Raw genomic sequence first — 14,327 nt, 5'->3', positions numbered from 1 at the left:
CTCAAGTGCTGGGTAACTTTTATACGACCTTGTATAACATTCGACTTGATAATCATCTCAACTATGTGGTAGCAACTAAAAAATAACTACAATAATCAATACTACGAATAATAATGACGAACTATCAAGTTATAATAATTACTATGGACCCGTGCACATCGTAGCCCGTTAAAAAACCTAACTCTTATATGTATTAAATTCGTTTCTTGTGATTATGCTAGCAGTGCATTTTTAAACACATAGATTAGATTGGTAATGGTTAAAATATAATCTGTATTACCCATCGATGCCGAGTTTAAGTAAAAAAAAAAAAATAATAAGATTGTTGAATAATTATAAATATATATATAACGAAAATTTCTATCGTAAATCTAGTTGTCAGTTGATCACGTGCACTTTGCCCTTAAAATATGACAACCCTTTAAAAAATTGTGATTGCGTTCAAATCCTTTTGGATATAATTCGCAGCAGTAATAGTGCAATTCAACCTCCCTGGTGGGAAATTTATAGATTAGCGACTATTAGAACAGCTCAGCCTACTTTAAAATACTAATTTGTAGGTATTAATTATTTCTCCTATAATCAATAGCAACCATTTTTAATCAACGGCAACCAATAATTATAAACAAAAATGTCTATCGCAAATCTCAAAATTCCTGTATGTAGGAGCTGGAGCACCTCCCGGGGGCGATCAATTCCTTTTTGAAATTAGCCTAAAACGTATTCCCAGACCTATCAAATGTACACAGAAAATTTGATGAAAATCGGTCATGCTATTTCGGAGGTTAGTTCAATAACAAACACTGTTACACGATATTTTTATAATATGCAGAAGTCACCCGATTATTCGCACCTCGATAATTCGAAAAACTCCATAAATCGAACTAAACGCCAAGTCCCCTGAGAAAATCACTATATAATTGGAAGAAAATACATGTATTCCAGTCCCCTCTATAATTCGAATGTCTGTCGGTGGGACACACTCTTTAATTAGAATTTTTATTCTACGAACCTCTATATAATTCGAATCAAAATCTTGTTATCAGTAAGTTAGACAATAACGCTATGGATCAGATTGTGGCCAACAATTTATTACAAAAAAAAAAAGTAACAGATTTCTTTAATATGAAAATATAATAATATGATAAATAAATAGAAATTAAAAATTTTAAAATATAATGATACGTATTTATAAAAAATAAATGTAGTATGTACATACATACAATTTTTTTTTTTTTTTAAATACAATTAATTTTTTCCTTCGATTATTCGAACACTTGGTAAATCGAAAATCTCTATAGATCATATCTTTAACTCGGTCCCTTGAATTTCGAATTATCGAGTGACTACTGTATTAGATAGCAGTGGCGTATTTACGGGGAGGGGGGAATATTTCCTCCTTTGGTCCCTTATTTGTTACTTATATTTAATATTGTGATGCCGATGGTAAATGAACTACCCCCCTCCCCTTAGGAAAATAAAATGTTAGCTAACGTTTGGCAAAATCATAAGCACGCCACTGATAAATAAATATGTGGTGGCACTGTCGCACGCTCAACTACGGTGGAAACGGTCCGAGTGTACGTACCAGCAGGTGTTGCTAGCACCTCGCATTGACGGTAATCCATTTTCAATGTTAATGGTAATAATACATTTTTCTTATAATAAAATTATGAAAGTAAAATATGTTTCATAAGGCAATGAATATAGCTATATATATTGGTACCGTAACAAATGTCGTTGACGATAACCGTTTCTTGTAAGTACCCATTACATTTCTAGAGGTAAATGAAACCAAATCCATATAGGTAGGTATACAATTCAAAAGTAGACATTTCTAGGAGAGACGCGTTTCTAGTGTTCCTCGCTTAATTAAATTAAAGGAAACGCTGATGTCTATAAAAAAATGAAGTCGGACTCTGTCCGCCTGCACCCCAATCTCACATGTGACAGTAAACCACAAGGGGAAAAAATTTAAAATTATTAAAACATTATAAAAAAAAAAAATATTTTAGGTAAAAACGTTTCATGTGTGTGGGTTTGACGAAGGAAGCAAATATTTTCCAACACATCCTCTTAAATTAGATTTTTAATAATAAAATGTAATATCCATTCACACAAAATATTTTGCATTTTTCTTAACATAATATCAAAGTTGACATATTCAATTTATTGTTCATCAGAGCATGTTGAAATTGGATTTAACAAAAAAGTTTAACAGCATGAAGCCACGAAGAAATTGTTTGACAATCATTTAGCAATAAAATCAAACAAATTGAAGAACTAGAATATTAGATTCGGTTTTTCAACATCTCAAATTGATTATTATTGTAATATTGATACTTTATTTGTTTAAAAAAAAAAAAAAAACAAGATTACATATTATATTATGTACGCAGTAGATAATTATTATAATCATAACATTGCTAGCACTTGAAAAAAAAAATACATAAGGTATTATGATTTAAGAGTGTAATATTAGAAACTTGGCGCAAACATATAATATAACTGACCAAAATTCATTCAATGGCCATAAGCCTTGGTGCCAAAACACTGTATACACTTATTAAATGGATAATGCAACTAAAAAAAAAGTATACATATTACATCATAATGTATGCAATACATATATATATATATTATATTATATGGAGTATTTATTAGTTGGTGCAGGTCGTTGAAATGATGTTTAATATAAATTAATAAGGAATAAATAAAAAATAATAAAATTATGGTACACAGAAAATAATAGCAGTGGAACCGTAATTACAAAAAAAAAAAAATTGTTTAACATATAAACCTAATATATACATTTATTAAATTGTTAATACAATACAAACAAAGATGGTTTTTTTTCATCGAAAATTCGAGTCCATTTACAATCTTATTTAGATGAAGCAGTCACAGTTTTTTTTATTTCTATTCAATATCAAAATTACCAATTAATTGTCTTTACTCTTAATTTTGTTTCTTAACCATTAAATATATTATGAATAATTTTATTTCTAAACAAAGAAAAAAAAACTACAATTTTGGTTTTTATTTTCCACTTAAACAGTAGTAGAAAATATAAATAGACACCAAGCATCAATGCACTATTATCAGTTTTCACTGAGTATTACAGTATAATATAATATAGTATAATATAATTAATTATTATTATAATATCATAGTTAATCAATGAAAGGATGAGATTAATATATTTTCGTAAAATTTTTGTATAAATTCAACAAGATTATTTTCTATTATATATTAATTCTCCTATTAAATGATTCTCAAATTATAATTTACACATGTATAAATATATAACTTATAAAATATATAAATAGAATATGATTAAGATGAACCTATGGGTTTTGTATTTATATTATTATTATTATTAATTCTAGTTTTGTCTTTTATTTTAAATAATATTTAACGAATAACAAATTGTTTACTTTGAACTATCGTAAGGCATACATAATAATATATAATTTTTTTTTTAATACTATTAAGTCCTATAGTTATACCATGTTCAGTATTTACAAATCAATATTTAGATCTAAAAAAAAATTATATTCCTAATATGTGAAATACTGGATATCTTGTTTTGTCAGACTCATTTATGTGTTATCCTTTTGATTTTAATAAACCACATCAACTTTTACCCATTTCCAATTTTTATACTAAAATTCATATGTAAAATTTAATATTTTAAAAGGAAGGGTTAGGATGTCATACAGAATATAGTGAAGATTAGGGTTTTTTGGTAATATGGTAATGTAAAAATGATGCATTGCTGAAATGCGTTTATGTGCAGCTCTAAAAGCAAATTTTGTTTGAAATAAAATCAACATATTTCCTCCTTCTTGGACAAACAGAACTATACTACTATCCACATCAAAGAGAAAATATTGAAACAATGAAATTTTACCAAATGCGAAGAATAAAATTAAGTTACACAAACGCATATATGTATATACTATATATACAAGAAATATATATTATACATATATATATGTATATAAAACTAATCAGGCACAAGCTTACAATAAAAAAAAATGTTAAAGGGAAATTCTTTAATAAAAACTTAAACGTTATAGGAAATAAAAAATACATTGTCCGTTTGAGAATTGGATACAATTCAAATGGGAACTAATTTTCACTTTATAAAAACCAAACGTGTCGTATGAGGAAAGAGGATAATATTTGAAATTTTTCATGTTATCAGTAGGTCCTATGTATATAGTGGAAACAACAGGGTGGGAACGTTATGACCAACTGTTAAACGCATCTTAGGATGTTCCACATACAAGACACGCGTGTTGAGTAAAATTGACTAGTTGAAATAATAGAACACAAGAAATTGGGCCATGACCAACACCAATGCAGTTATCGATTTGGTAGCAATAGCACCATTCACTTCAATATCATTGTCGTCAATCAAAACTTTATCGATTACATGTATGATACCATTGGTACAACGGACATCAGAACGGTGTACATGTATCCATTCATTACGCCATTCAATAGAGTAACCTACAAAAAAAAAAATATTAATATATAATTGTTTAAATATTAATTCAAAGTTAAAAAATAAAAACTATATTTTTCATGAAATATTTAGGATAATTTAAATTTTTTAGGTAGATACATTTTATTTACTGACAAAACCATAATAAAATTAATTACATACATTCATTTTTCAATAAAGAATTATAAGGTTCACAAGAGAAATTAATTTGTATTAGCATGTTGCGAACAGCCAATAAATGTATTTTAGTCGTTATAAATGTTATAATACATTGAAAAAAGTAGATGAAAATAGATTTATCATTAATGGTTATTGTTAAAATAACAAATAAGCGGATTTTTAAAATTTGCCGCAATTCTAAAAATTTTATTTTAAATTTTAGTTGCTATATACGATATCTTTTATATTTATATGTATTTGTGATTATAAAAAATATAACTACCGTAATTATGGTACACACATAATTATATCATACTAGAATAGTTTTTTTACTGTTTCTAAAAAGCGATTTTTTAAACTTTAAACAATATTAAGAACAAAATTCAAGATACCAATTTAATGTATCATTTATCACTAAGAATAACAACGTTTTGAAAATGAATAAGAAATGTATTTTCAACAAAGAGTGTTAAATATAAAAAATTAATAAATTTAATTGTAATTGCCTTGTAAGGGGGAGAGAAATCGTGATTTAAAAAAAAAATATAATTATATGCTATACCTATAAACTGTCAAAGAATAACTAATGGTTGAGCAATTCCAATAAGAAAAAAATGTATCAAAAATTAATTAATAATCATTTATGATTAAATATTATTATACAGTTTTCGATGGAGAGAGCAAAAATACCTTCAACTGCAGAGTCTTTGATTTTGATATACATGGAAACATCGCGTACAGTCGGTAGTTTGACAGACAAATTGTAGTTATTATTGGCTTCTTTCCTTAAATCGTCCATTGTAAATGCTTTATCCGCAACTATCAAATGGCGTTCCAAAATCTGACGAGCCTATACAAGAAAATGACATATTATATACGAATGTTAAACAAAAATCACTATACAGTACAGCAAGCATTCACTATTTTACAACAAAAAAAAAAAAATGTGATAATCTGCTACTATTATATATTATATACTTACAATGTTCGAGTATTCGGGCATGAACAATTTTTTGTACGCTGATGGGTTATCGATTGCCAACCTCTTCCAAGCAAAATCTCTGGGCACAAAATAAGTGAATCTCTTATGGCCGTCGCTTAATTGATCGTTAAGCGAGGACACTTGGCCAAGATAGTTGGTTTCACTATAATAGAAAAACATCAAATATATTACAATATAATAATTTTTAACTTCTGATTCGATAAGTATATCACTTTTTGAACATAATAATTAATAGTAGGTTGTCTATAATACTGATTAACGTGAATTGAAAAAAAACAACGATTTTCCTGTGCACGAGACGCGTAACACGGCAGTTATCACAGTAACTCACTTGAGCGTGGGGTCAGTGGCCAGTTTGCGGTCGACAGTCGATGATGGAATGCCCAGTACATGGTCAATGATGTGTATGATGCCGTTTGTAGCTGCTAAGTTAGCTTGGACCACGGTAGCGTTCACGCCGCCACCCTCCAGGGTCAACGTGCGGTTCTTACCGTTGGTGACCACGTTGAAGAACAGATCCTTGCGGGGCACTTCGGTGGGAACCTGAAAGCGCTGATCCATTGTAGACAGGAAAAAAAAACCAAACAAAACAAAAATGAAAATCATGCACACTCATGCACACTCATGCTATTATACAAAAAAAAATAAACACAATATATCAGTATAACAGTATAACACCTACTGTTACTGGTATGCATAATTATAAATTGAAGAAAAGTGGTGGTACAATTATTATTGGTTATAATGAATGTCAATAAAAATTGTAGAAGTTTATTGATATGAAATCTTAACTCGGTATATAAGTATGAGGTTGATTTTTATAATTTTTAAAACGAGTTTATAGACAATCTACAATTTACTGCAGATTCTCATAATGTAACAAGTACCTACTTTTTTAACTACCAAAATAATGTACTACCTACGTAATTATAAAATATATGAAATAAAAATACTAGGTATTTAAAAAGATAACTACTTTAATCAGAAAACTGTTTAAAATAAAACTTGTTTGCATCCTAATATCTCATGAAAGTAGTAACTTTAATTAGTAGATAACCAACTAAAAAGTCAATAACTGTGAACGAACGGCAGTATACAATTAGTAATACACTAATACCTACAATAATACTAGTCGATTAAAATGTATTGCACTTTTTTAATAATCGTGTTAAGGATAAATACAAGAAACATTTAGATTACACGAGCGGAACGAGGAACATATCTATTATATCGAATTAATTTATTACAAAATTAGTAAAATAGCAACGAATAAAATAAGTTATAATATTAAGGAATTCAAACTGCAGGATTAGTACTATGAGAAACGGTTTTAAAATAACGTGTTTAAAACGTTAGTTTATAATAAGACTAATTCAAAATTTTGAAACCTAATGTGAAAGTATTTTATAGTATTTGGTCCTATATCCACAATATACTTTAACGTGCTTGTAAATGTATGTCTAAACTCTAAAATAAAGAGAAAATTACCAAACGTACAAATTATATAGATATAAGAAAATATTGCTTTTATGTTAAATTAAAAATTCCTAAAATTATAATTTCAATATAATAACTCGTGTGTTATGAATTTATAAAGAAAGAGTGAGTACTGAGTATGTTTGATGGACCAGAATGAATAATATAAGATATAGGTACTTTAAGTCCTATAATGCACATACAGTGTACAACCTTATATGTTCGTGATAAAAAATAAATATTTTTAATTCGGATTAATCAACAGGTTTTTCGAAAATATTAGGATGCTATTAAGACTCTACGGGATATATTTTATTATATACAAGTAAAAACTTAATATTCACTCATAATATTAAGAAAATTATATTTTACTAATATAACATATTGCATTATAATAGTAAATAATCTATGTTGAAAAATTTTTAAACGAATAAAAAAAACTTAAAGGAAAATAAAAAGTACAAACAAAGTACAACTTTTTTACTGTAGATTACATACCTTATCGATGGATTCAGCAACAATATCATCGATGGAGAGACGTCTATTGACGATATGCAAATCAAGTAAAGACCTGATGTATGTACGATTTGTCAAATACGACTGAATAGAATTTTCGTTGAACGCTGCATTAGAAGGTGCGAAAAGCGTAATATTTGGCATGGCGGTGAGTTTTTCCAAGAAATCACCACCAGAATTCATAATCTCCTCGTAGAATCGATGTAAGACACTGTCTTCTCTGTCCTGATAATATGAATAAAAAAATAATATATTATCACATTTAGTCAAACTCTACGGTTTTAATCATCTATTAATTAAGTTGCAAAAACTAATGTTGATGTATTTTCTATTAAGATAAACGAAATAAGTTAGCTGTCAGTGACAACAATAGCAATATAATCCCTATCAATGAATATTATGTAAAATGCATATTGCGTACTCTTGTGAATTGAATTTGATTTGATTTATGTTGGAAATGCGAATTAATTATAGTTTTTTTTTTTTTTTTTTTTAATAACACTATATTAATGTCAAGTTGCATCAAAATTATTTATGAAATTTATTAACTTAATGCCATATTGCATTAAATTGTTGATACTATTTAATAACTTGATGCAATTCAATAAAATTTAAGGAATCAACCATCATGAATCACTAAATAATGTTTAAAGGTTTATGAGCTTACTACTGAATCATTATGTGTTAAGGTGATTATTCATGAAAACCGGAATTAGAATGTCAGAGTCGAAATAATGTACTACCTACATGGTGCGGTATAGCCATACAAAAAAATAACTTAATCGGAAAAACGATAATCACACCTCGTAGAATACTCAGATTTTGTTCTTTCAGATAAAATAAAATCATTGAAATATCACAATTTCAAGAGCAAAGATTTTTTCTTCAAAAACGAATCAGTTCCAACACCCTTAATGTAACTATAAACTATTACATATATAACATATTATATTATGAATTAAGCTAACACAATTTAGTAGCACACAAGTCTGGAAAATATACGGAAACTTAATTCAATATTAATACAGAAAAACATTGTAAATAGGTACATATATTGTATCAGTTGTTTTTAAGACACATAAAGAAATAAAAATAATGATATTACTTCCCTACAAAACAAAAATAAGAATTTGTTTACACATATGTTTGTTTGTCAAATATATATAATTACAGTTAGAATTTACTGTGCGTGTATATATAAACACACAATTGAGTATTAAGTAAATATACCGTAAATTAGGTTAATTCTACATAATGCTGAGTACTCTAAATCAGAAAAACAAGATGCATACCCACTTTCGTTTTATTTATTGTTTATCTTAACATAAATCTGTATGAAAATTGTTTTTTTTTGGTAAACAGTGAAATTCATTATTATGTGTTATAAAAAGCCAGTCAAATTCTATAATTTATTATAGGTCATAATTGAACTGTCAATTCTACTTTTAACCATTTAATTTAAACTTAAAAACACTATTATTTTTTCATTCTCAAAAATAAGTAATGATTTTAAGATTGGTAAGATATACTGATGTCATTAAATTCTAATTAGTAAATAACAAACGTAGTAAATTATTACGTATTAATATGATTGTGCATATTATTTTAAAGTGAAAATAAAATAACATCAATAATAAAATATGCTTACCTTATACGACTGCTTTTATTATGGCCAGCAGTATCAAATATGAAACAAAACAAAATTAAAATTTTATAATTTCAAAGTACTTTTTAATAAAGTATAAATATTAACTGACCTCAATGAATTGTTTAACTGTGTTATCTACAATCATCAATGGCCTGCTAATCAAATGGACCACGCCATTTCTCACAGGTATATTGGCTTTAACAATTTCTGCCACTACAGCTCCAGTCGGGTGGACACCATCACCAACAACAGTGTCACTGCTTACGTAATCTAAACACAAAAAAATCATAATACGTTTTAAATATACTTAAATTTTTCGTAAAGATACAATTTTTAAACGCATAATAAAAATGCTTGTTAGAAAAATGTTACTACTTTGAAGTATACAATCACACACGCATTTTATATTATTATATGATAGATATATTAAAATAAGATGCGCCTAAAAAAAAAAAAAAATACGTGATAGGAAATAATCGAATAACACATAAAATATAAAATAACATTCTTAAATCACAACTTTAAAATTCAATTTCAGTTCTGTATATGACATAACTTACATTTAGTTTTATCTCCTTCTTCGGCTTTAGATAAAGATGCAAATACTTTAAGCATGTCAGTAAACGCTAAAGTTTTAAATTGCTCGTTTTCGTTGGTTGGTCCCAAAAACAATACATTATCGGGAACAATGTGGGCGTCAATCACTTTCACATCGATTTTTTCAGGTCTTACTTTTGGATACTAGATAAAATTAAAACATAAATCAAATCGATAAATTAATTGGTTTAGATTAACAACCTAGTAAGATAATTAACATCCTAGCATAAAAACCTTCGATCGTCATAAAATATAATATACATGTATGATAAATAATACATTTAAAATTTTATAATTTATTTAATTTATATTCTATCTTTATGTCAATTGTTTAAACATTTTAAATTCACTGTTTATTAAAAAATGTTATAAAAAAAAATAATTAACATAAAAAATATGTATTCTAAGTTTGAAGGATTATAACATTTTATTATTTCCTAGATTGAAAACATAAAATATAATTCCACTGTTTAATGCCATTTAGATTTAGAAACGAGTTCTCTCCAAAAATCAAGTACATAGATCATTAAAATCATCATTAAAAATACTGATCATAACAATTCGCTATTGAAATCTTATTTCGGTCACGATATATATAATGACGTAGGCAAACATAATATTGATAATTTAGAAGCATATTATCTAGAAAAAAATAAAGCTTAGCTGCTCCTATATTACAACAATAATGTTCACCGACGGTGAAAGCTAAAATCTACACGATTTTAGACAATGAAAACTCTCGAAACTATTATTGCGAATTTATATGAATAATATTGTCATAATATTATAAACTATATCTATATAATATCGAATTGATTAAAAATAACATTTATGAAGTTTTGGTAATATCAATAAAATGTATAAAAAACCTCTGTAATATAAACCTCAAATATAAAACTAAAAGAGAGTCATGATGAATACTATTATATTTTACCGTCATTATTTGGTACACATACTCAAGTATGAAATAACTTTTGAAATGATAGTTCGTGATCATGTTACCTATATATTATAAAGTCAAGGGCAGTAGTGTATTTTATGGAACACTCAAAAATAATATAATGACGATGTTTGAAATAGATATTATTACATTTCAGTATAAATGTTTTTTAAAACTATTTATCAACTTAACAAAGACTTCCATTTTTATGAATGAGAATATTATTTTTTCAACCTCTAACACAAAAATATTTTATCATGAAATAAATTATACACTACATAAAGTCTATAAACTTACATTAGCCACTTCGTCCACAGGTATGAAAAATGTATGTCCACCTTGATTGGAGAATACACTCTTTTTATCAAGATATTGTACTCGTTGCAAAAAAGTACTAGAAAATAGTTAAATTAAATTAATATGAATAAATATTAAATAGATAAAGTAACAAACTATGTTTATATTTAAAGTATTTTTTAAACTGTATACGCTATTGTCATCACATTATCTAATTGGTCACATTTAAGTAGGTACGTTACGTTTTTATGTACATTAAATAGGTATATGCTTTATTTCATAGCTGTATTAAACGTCCTAAAAACCCACAACTTTAATGGTTAATATTATTGCAAAATTAGGTCCAAAGAAAACTTTTTCATTATTCCTAAACTTTTAAATTATTTCATATACACTCAAAAATATATTCATTTTTTACTCTTTAAGTATTTTTTTCTTTTTTTTAAAAGTAAAGAAGAACTTAACAGAAGAATTAATTACATTTTTGTATATAATTAAACACGAGTATAGCTTTCAACACTTTAACTAACCAACATTATTTTTGTTTAAAATTAAGGAAGTAGTCAATTTTGTGAATATTTAATTTATTATTATAAGATAGTATAGTCACGAAAAAAATTAATGTTGATATTTTCATTTTTATACTGAATTTGTAAGATATTAAGTTTTAAAATGCCGTTTGAATTCAAACAAATATTTATTTATTGCAGTTTAATACTTAAATTAGATACACAATTATGCTGATAAATGTAAAAGAATGGGTATGATCTGTATTTAATGATTTACCAACGATAAACAGGATGTACGGGTAAAAATGCGTGGTGTGCCCCTGACCGAGGTAGTATGGAGACCCCTCAATGAGGTAATTAAACATACTATGGAAGTGGGTGTAAAGAACTGAAGCGAAAATGATTAAATGTAATTAAAAGAAACAGTACAAAAGGAAATGAGACGTACAAGACAAAGCGGTCTGCTCTTAAGCTCGGAGACAATTTTCGGATGACGCCCGTACGTAAATATATCTATATAAAATTCACTGCGATTTCTAAACATTAACGTTGCACAAGACTTCTATTGTTAATACCCTAGAATAACTACACTTAAGATTCGTAATTTAAATTTGTAGAGTAGTTTTTAAATTTTATGAAAAACGTAGCACATACCTTAGTAGAAAAATTCGTTAAAAAAAAGCAATACAAAGATGAATGTGTATAAAAAACTATAAAATAATTTACTAAAAGAATAATATTAAAATATTTTTAGTTTCGGTTATTGAATAAATATCTTCTTAGAAAATACAAGTCAACACCAAAACCTAAATAGGTACTATTATTATATGGTAAAATTGTTTTTATAAACAACAAAAAATATTTTGTTTTGAATAGCTTACAAATGATAACTGTTGTTTTGTAGTTGGAATAGAATATAAGTGGACATCAGTTCTCAATGTTTATAACGAAAATCTAAATGAGGACTCTAAATAATTTCAACCACAAAATATAATTTAAAAAATCTCTATAGATCTGTATTTATCATAAGGTTTAACTTATGTAACGATCACTTTTAGAAAAAAAGAAACTTGATATTACTAATAGGAAATAGAAATTTTGAAGTTGAATGTTAAAATAGTTGGATACAACACTAATTTAATTAATAGTACTACTTATGAAAAATATTAACTTATGAAGAAAAAAATGAAATCATTCAAATAGGTAGCGAAAATATGAAATAATAAATATTTCATGTATAACATTAAGTCTTCATCTTTAATTTTTAAAACACTGTAATCTTATATAAACATAACATTGCAAATTGTTTATATCACACACTTATAGTACAGTCATATTAGTGTACCTATACAAAATATATAATACATGCATTTGTAAAAGAAAACATTAGCAAAATACATTTTAAAAATCCATAATTGATATACTGATATCAATATCATAATTATTTGTAATTTTCATGTTTTCAAAATTTAACTTATGTTATTTTTAGCATGATGATTAAATCTAGTTTTATGGTTTCAGTTGCATGCTACTTATGTATAAACTTAATAGTTAATTTGTATACAGAGCTAACAGTGTTTCCCCGTGTTTATCCTTATACAAATATATTTACTTTCAACACACATCTCAATAATACCTACTTTAAGACTTTTACACTATACGTACAAAAGTACTTAATAAAAATTAATTGTTTAAATTTTGATAATTAGTGCTCAAATTCTTTAACAACATGAAAATCGAATGTTTGATATTTTATGTATAAAAAAAATGTTAACGAGAACAAACAGTGTCTATTAATAAATGTGGTTAGTTCCCTCAATAAAAATGTAAGTTAAACTTTTAAACTTAAGAAATAAATTTATAACAATTGATCTAGTGCATGTGTTACAAGTATAATATAATATAATTACTTAGTGTGGTAACTATCCAAATCCAAATATTCAGCATTTTCCATGAATTCCCATGCATTAGGGTTGTAAACATTTTGAGGGCTATTTTTCTTCATTCGCAAAGGTTGTAAAACTTGGTCAATGACGTGCAACACCTGTTAATAAATAAAATGATATAAAATACATTCTTTGAAATAGATGAGCTATAGCTAGGCTAACGCGTTCTTACTTGAGGTTTTCCAAATGTATTATTGTGTTCATAGTTGGCTAAATGATAGACGATTTTAGCCTGGTTAACGTAAATCTCTTCTGAACTTTTCTTTGTAATCCACATGGGCGGATTACCATCTAGTTCAGAAAATACCGACTTTCCCAATTGTTCCAATTTCATTGGTACATTTGCTGTAAATTTTAATTAACATTAGCTATTTTCATATATTATGAAATCAAAAAACTTGAAAGTTACAAAAACGAGTTTGTAGAGTAAACAGCTGGAAAATCCCAATAATGTAGAAAATATAGAGTACCTATGTCCTATAATAGTCTATCGTGATACCGATAGTTTTGAACAAAAATATCAATGTTTATTATGAAAAATTACCTATAAGTCTTAAACACGATAGGATAAAAAAAATTATCCTTACTAATAAGATTTTAAGCGAAGTGATGCTGATGTGTTTATACTACTATGTATAACAATAAATTAACCATATCAAAAAATATTTTATAACGAATAGAATGGAACTTTTGTTATAAATAAATCTATTTCTTGTACCTGTG

At 26.6% G+C, this 14,327-nt stretch overlaps 1 protein-coding gene across 4 annotated transcripts in view; it reads right to left on the bottom strand.

Moving 5' to 3' along the window:
• Positions 1 to 2,322: 2,322 nt before the first annotated feature.
• The window catches only part of Fas1 (fasciclin 1 Fas1 domain-containing), a 68,134-nt gene continuing 56,129 nt past the window's right edge, over positions 2,323 to 14,327 (bottom strand). For 2 of the 4 annotated variants that reach the window (XM_015523505.2, XM_015523502.2), the window contains exons 3-13: positions 13,777 to 13,949; positions 13,569 to 13,702; positions 11,150 to 11,246; positions 9,876 to 10,056; positions 9,425 to 9,585; positions 9,316 to 9,327; positions 7,650 to 7,892; positions 6,007 to 6,227; positions 5,655 to 5,817; positions 5,363 to 5,522; positions 2,323 to 4,518 (exon numbers count right to left, since the gene is read on the bottom strand). In XM_015523505.2, the coding sequence (XP_015378991.1) occupies positions 4,319 to 4,518; positions 5,363 to 5,522; positions 5,655 to 5,817; positions 6,007 to 6,227; positions 7,650 to 7,892; positions 9,316 to 9,327; positions 9,425 to 9,585; positions 9,876 to 10,056; positions 11,150 to 11,246; positions 13,569 to 13,702; positions 13,777 to 13,949 (1,745 nt within the window). In that variant the 3' untranslated portion in view covers positions 2,323 to 4,318. The remainder of the gene's footprint in view (positions 4,519 to 5,362; positions 5,523 to 5,654; positions 5,818 to 6,006; positions 6,228 to 7,649; positions 7,893 to 9,315; positions 9,328 to 9,424; positions 9,586 to 9,875; positions 10,057 to 11,149; positions 11,247 to 13,568; positions 13,703 to 13,776; positions 13,950 to 14,327) is intronic. The other 2 variants (XM_015523506.2, XM_015523503.2) reach the window with 2 other exon arrangements.

This window comes from Diuraphis noxia, unplaced genomic scaffold (genome assembly GCF_037042655.1).
Source record: "Diuraphis noxia isolate RWA-SAM2 unplaced genomic scaffold, SU_Dnox_SAM2 contig0002, whole genome shotgun sequence".
In the NCBI taxonomy this organism is placed as follows: domain Eukaryota; kingdom Metazoa; phylum Arthropoda; class Insecta; order Hemiptera; family Aphididae; genus Diuraphis; species Diuraphis noxia.
Note: the sequence above shows the minus strand (reverse complement) of the source record. Positions and strands in the feature narration are given on the sequence as shown.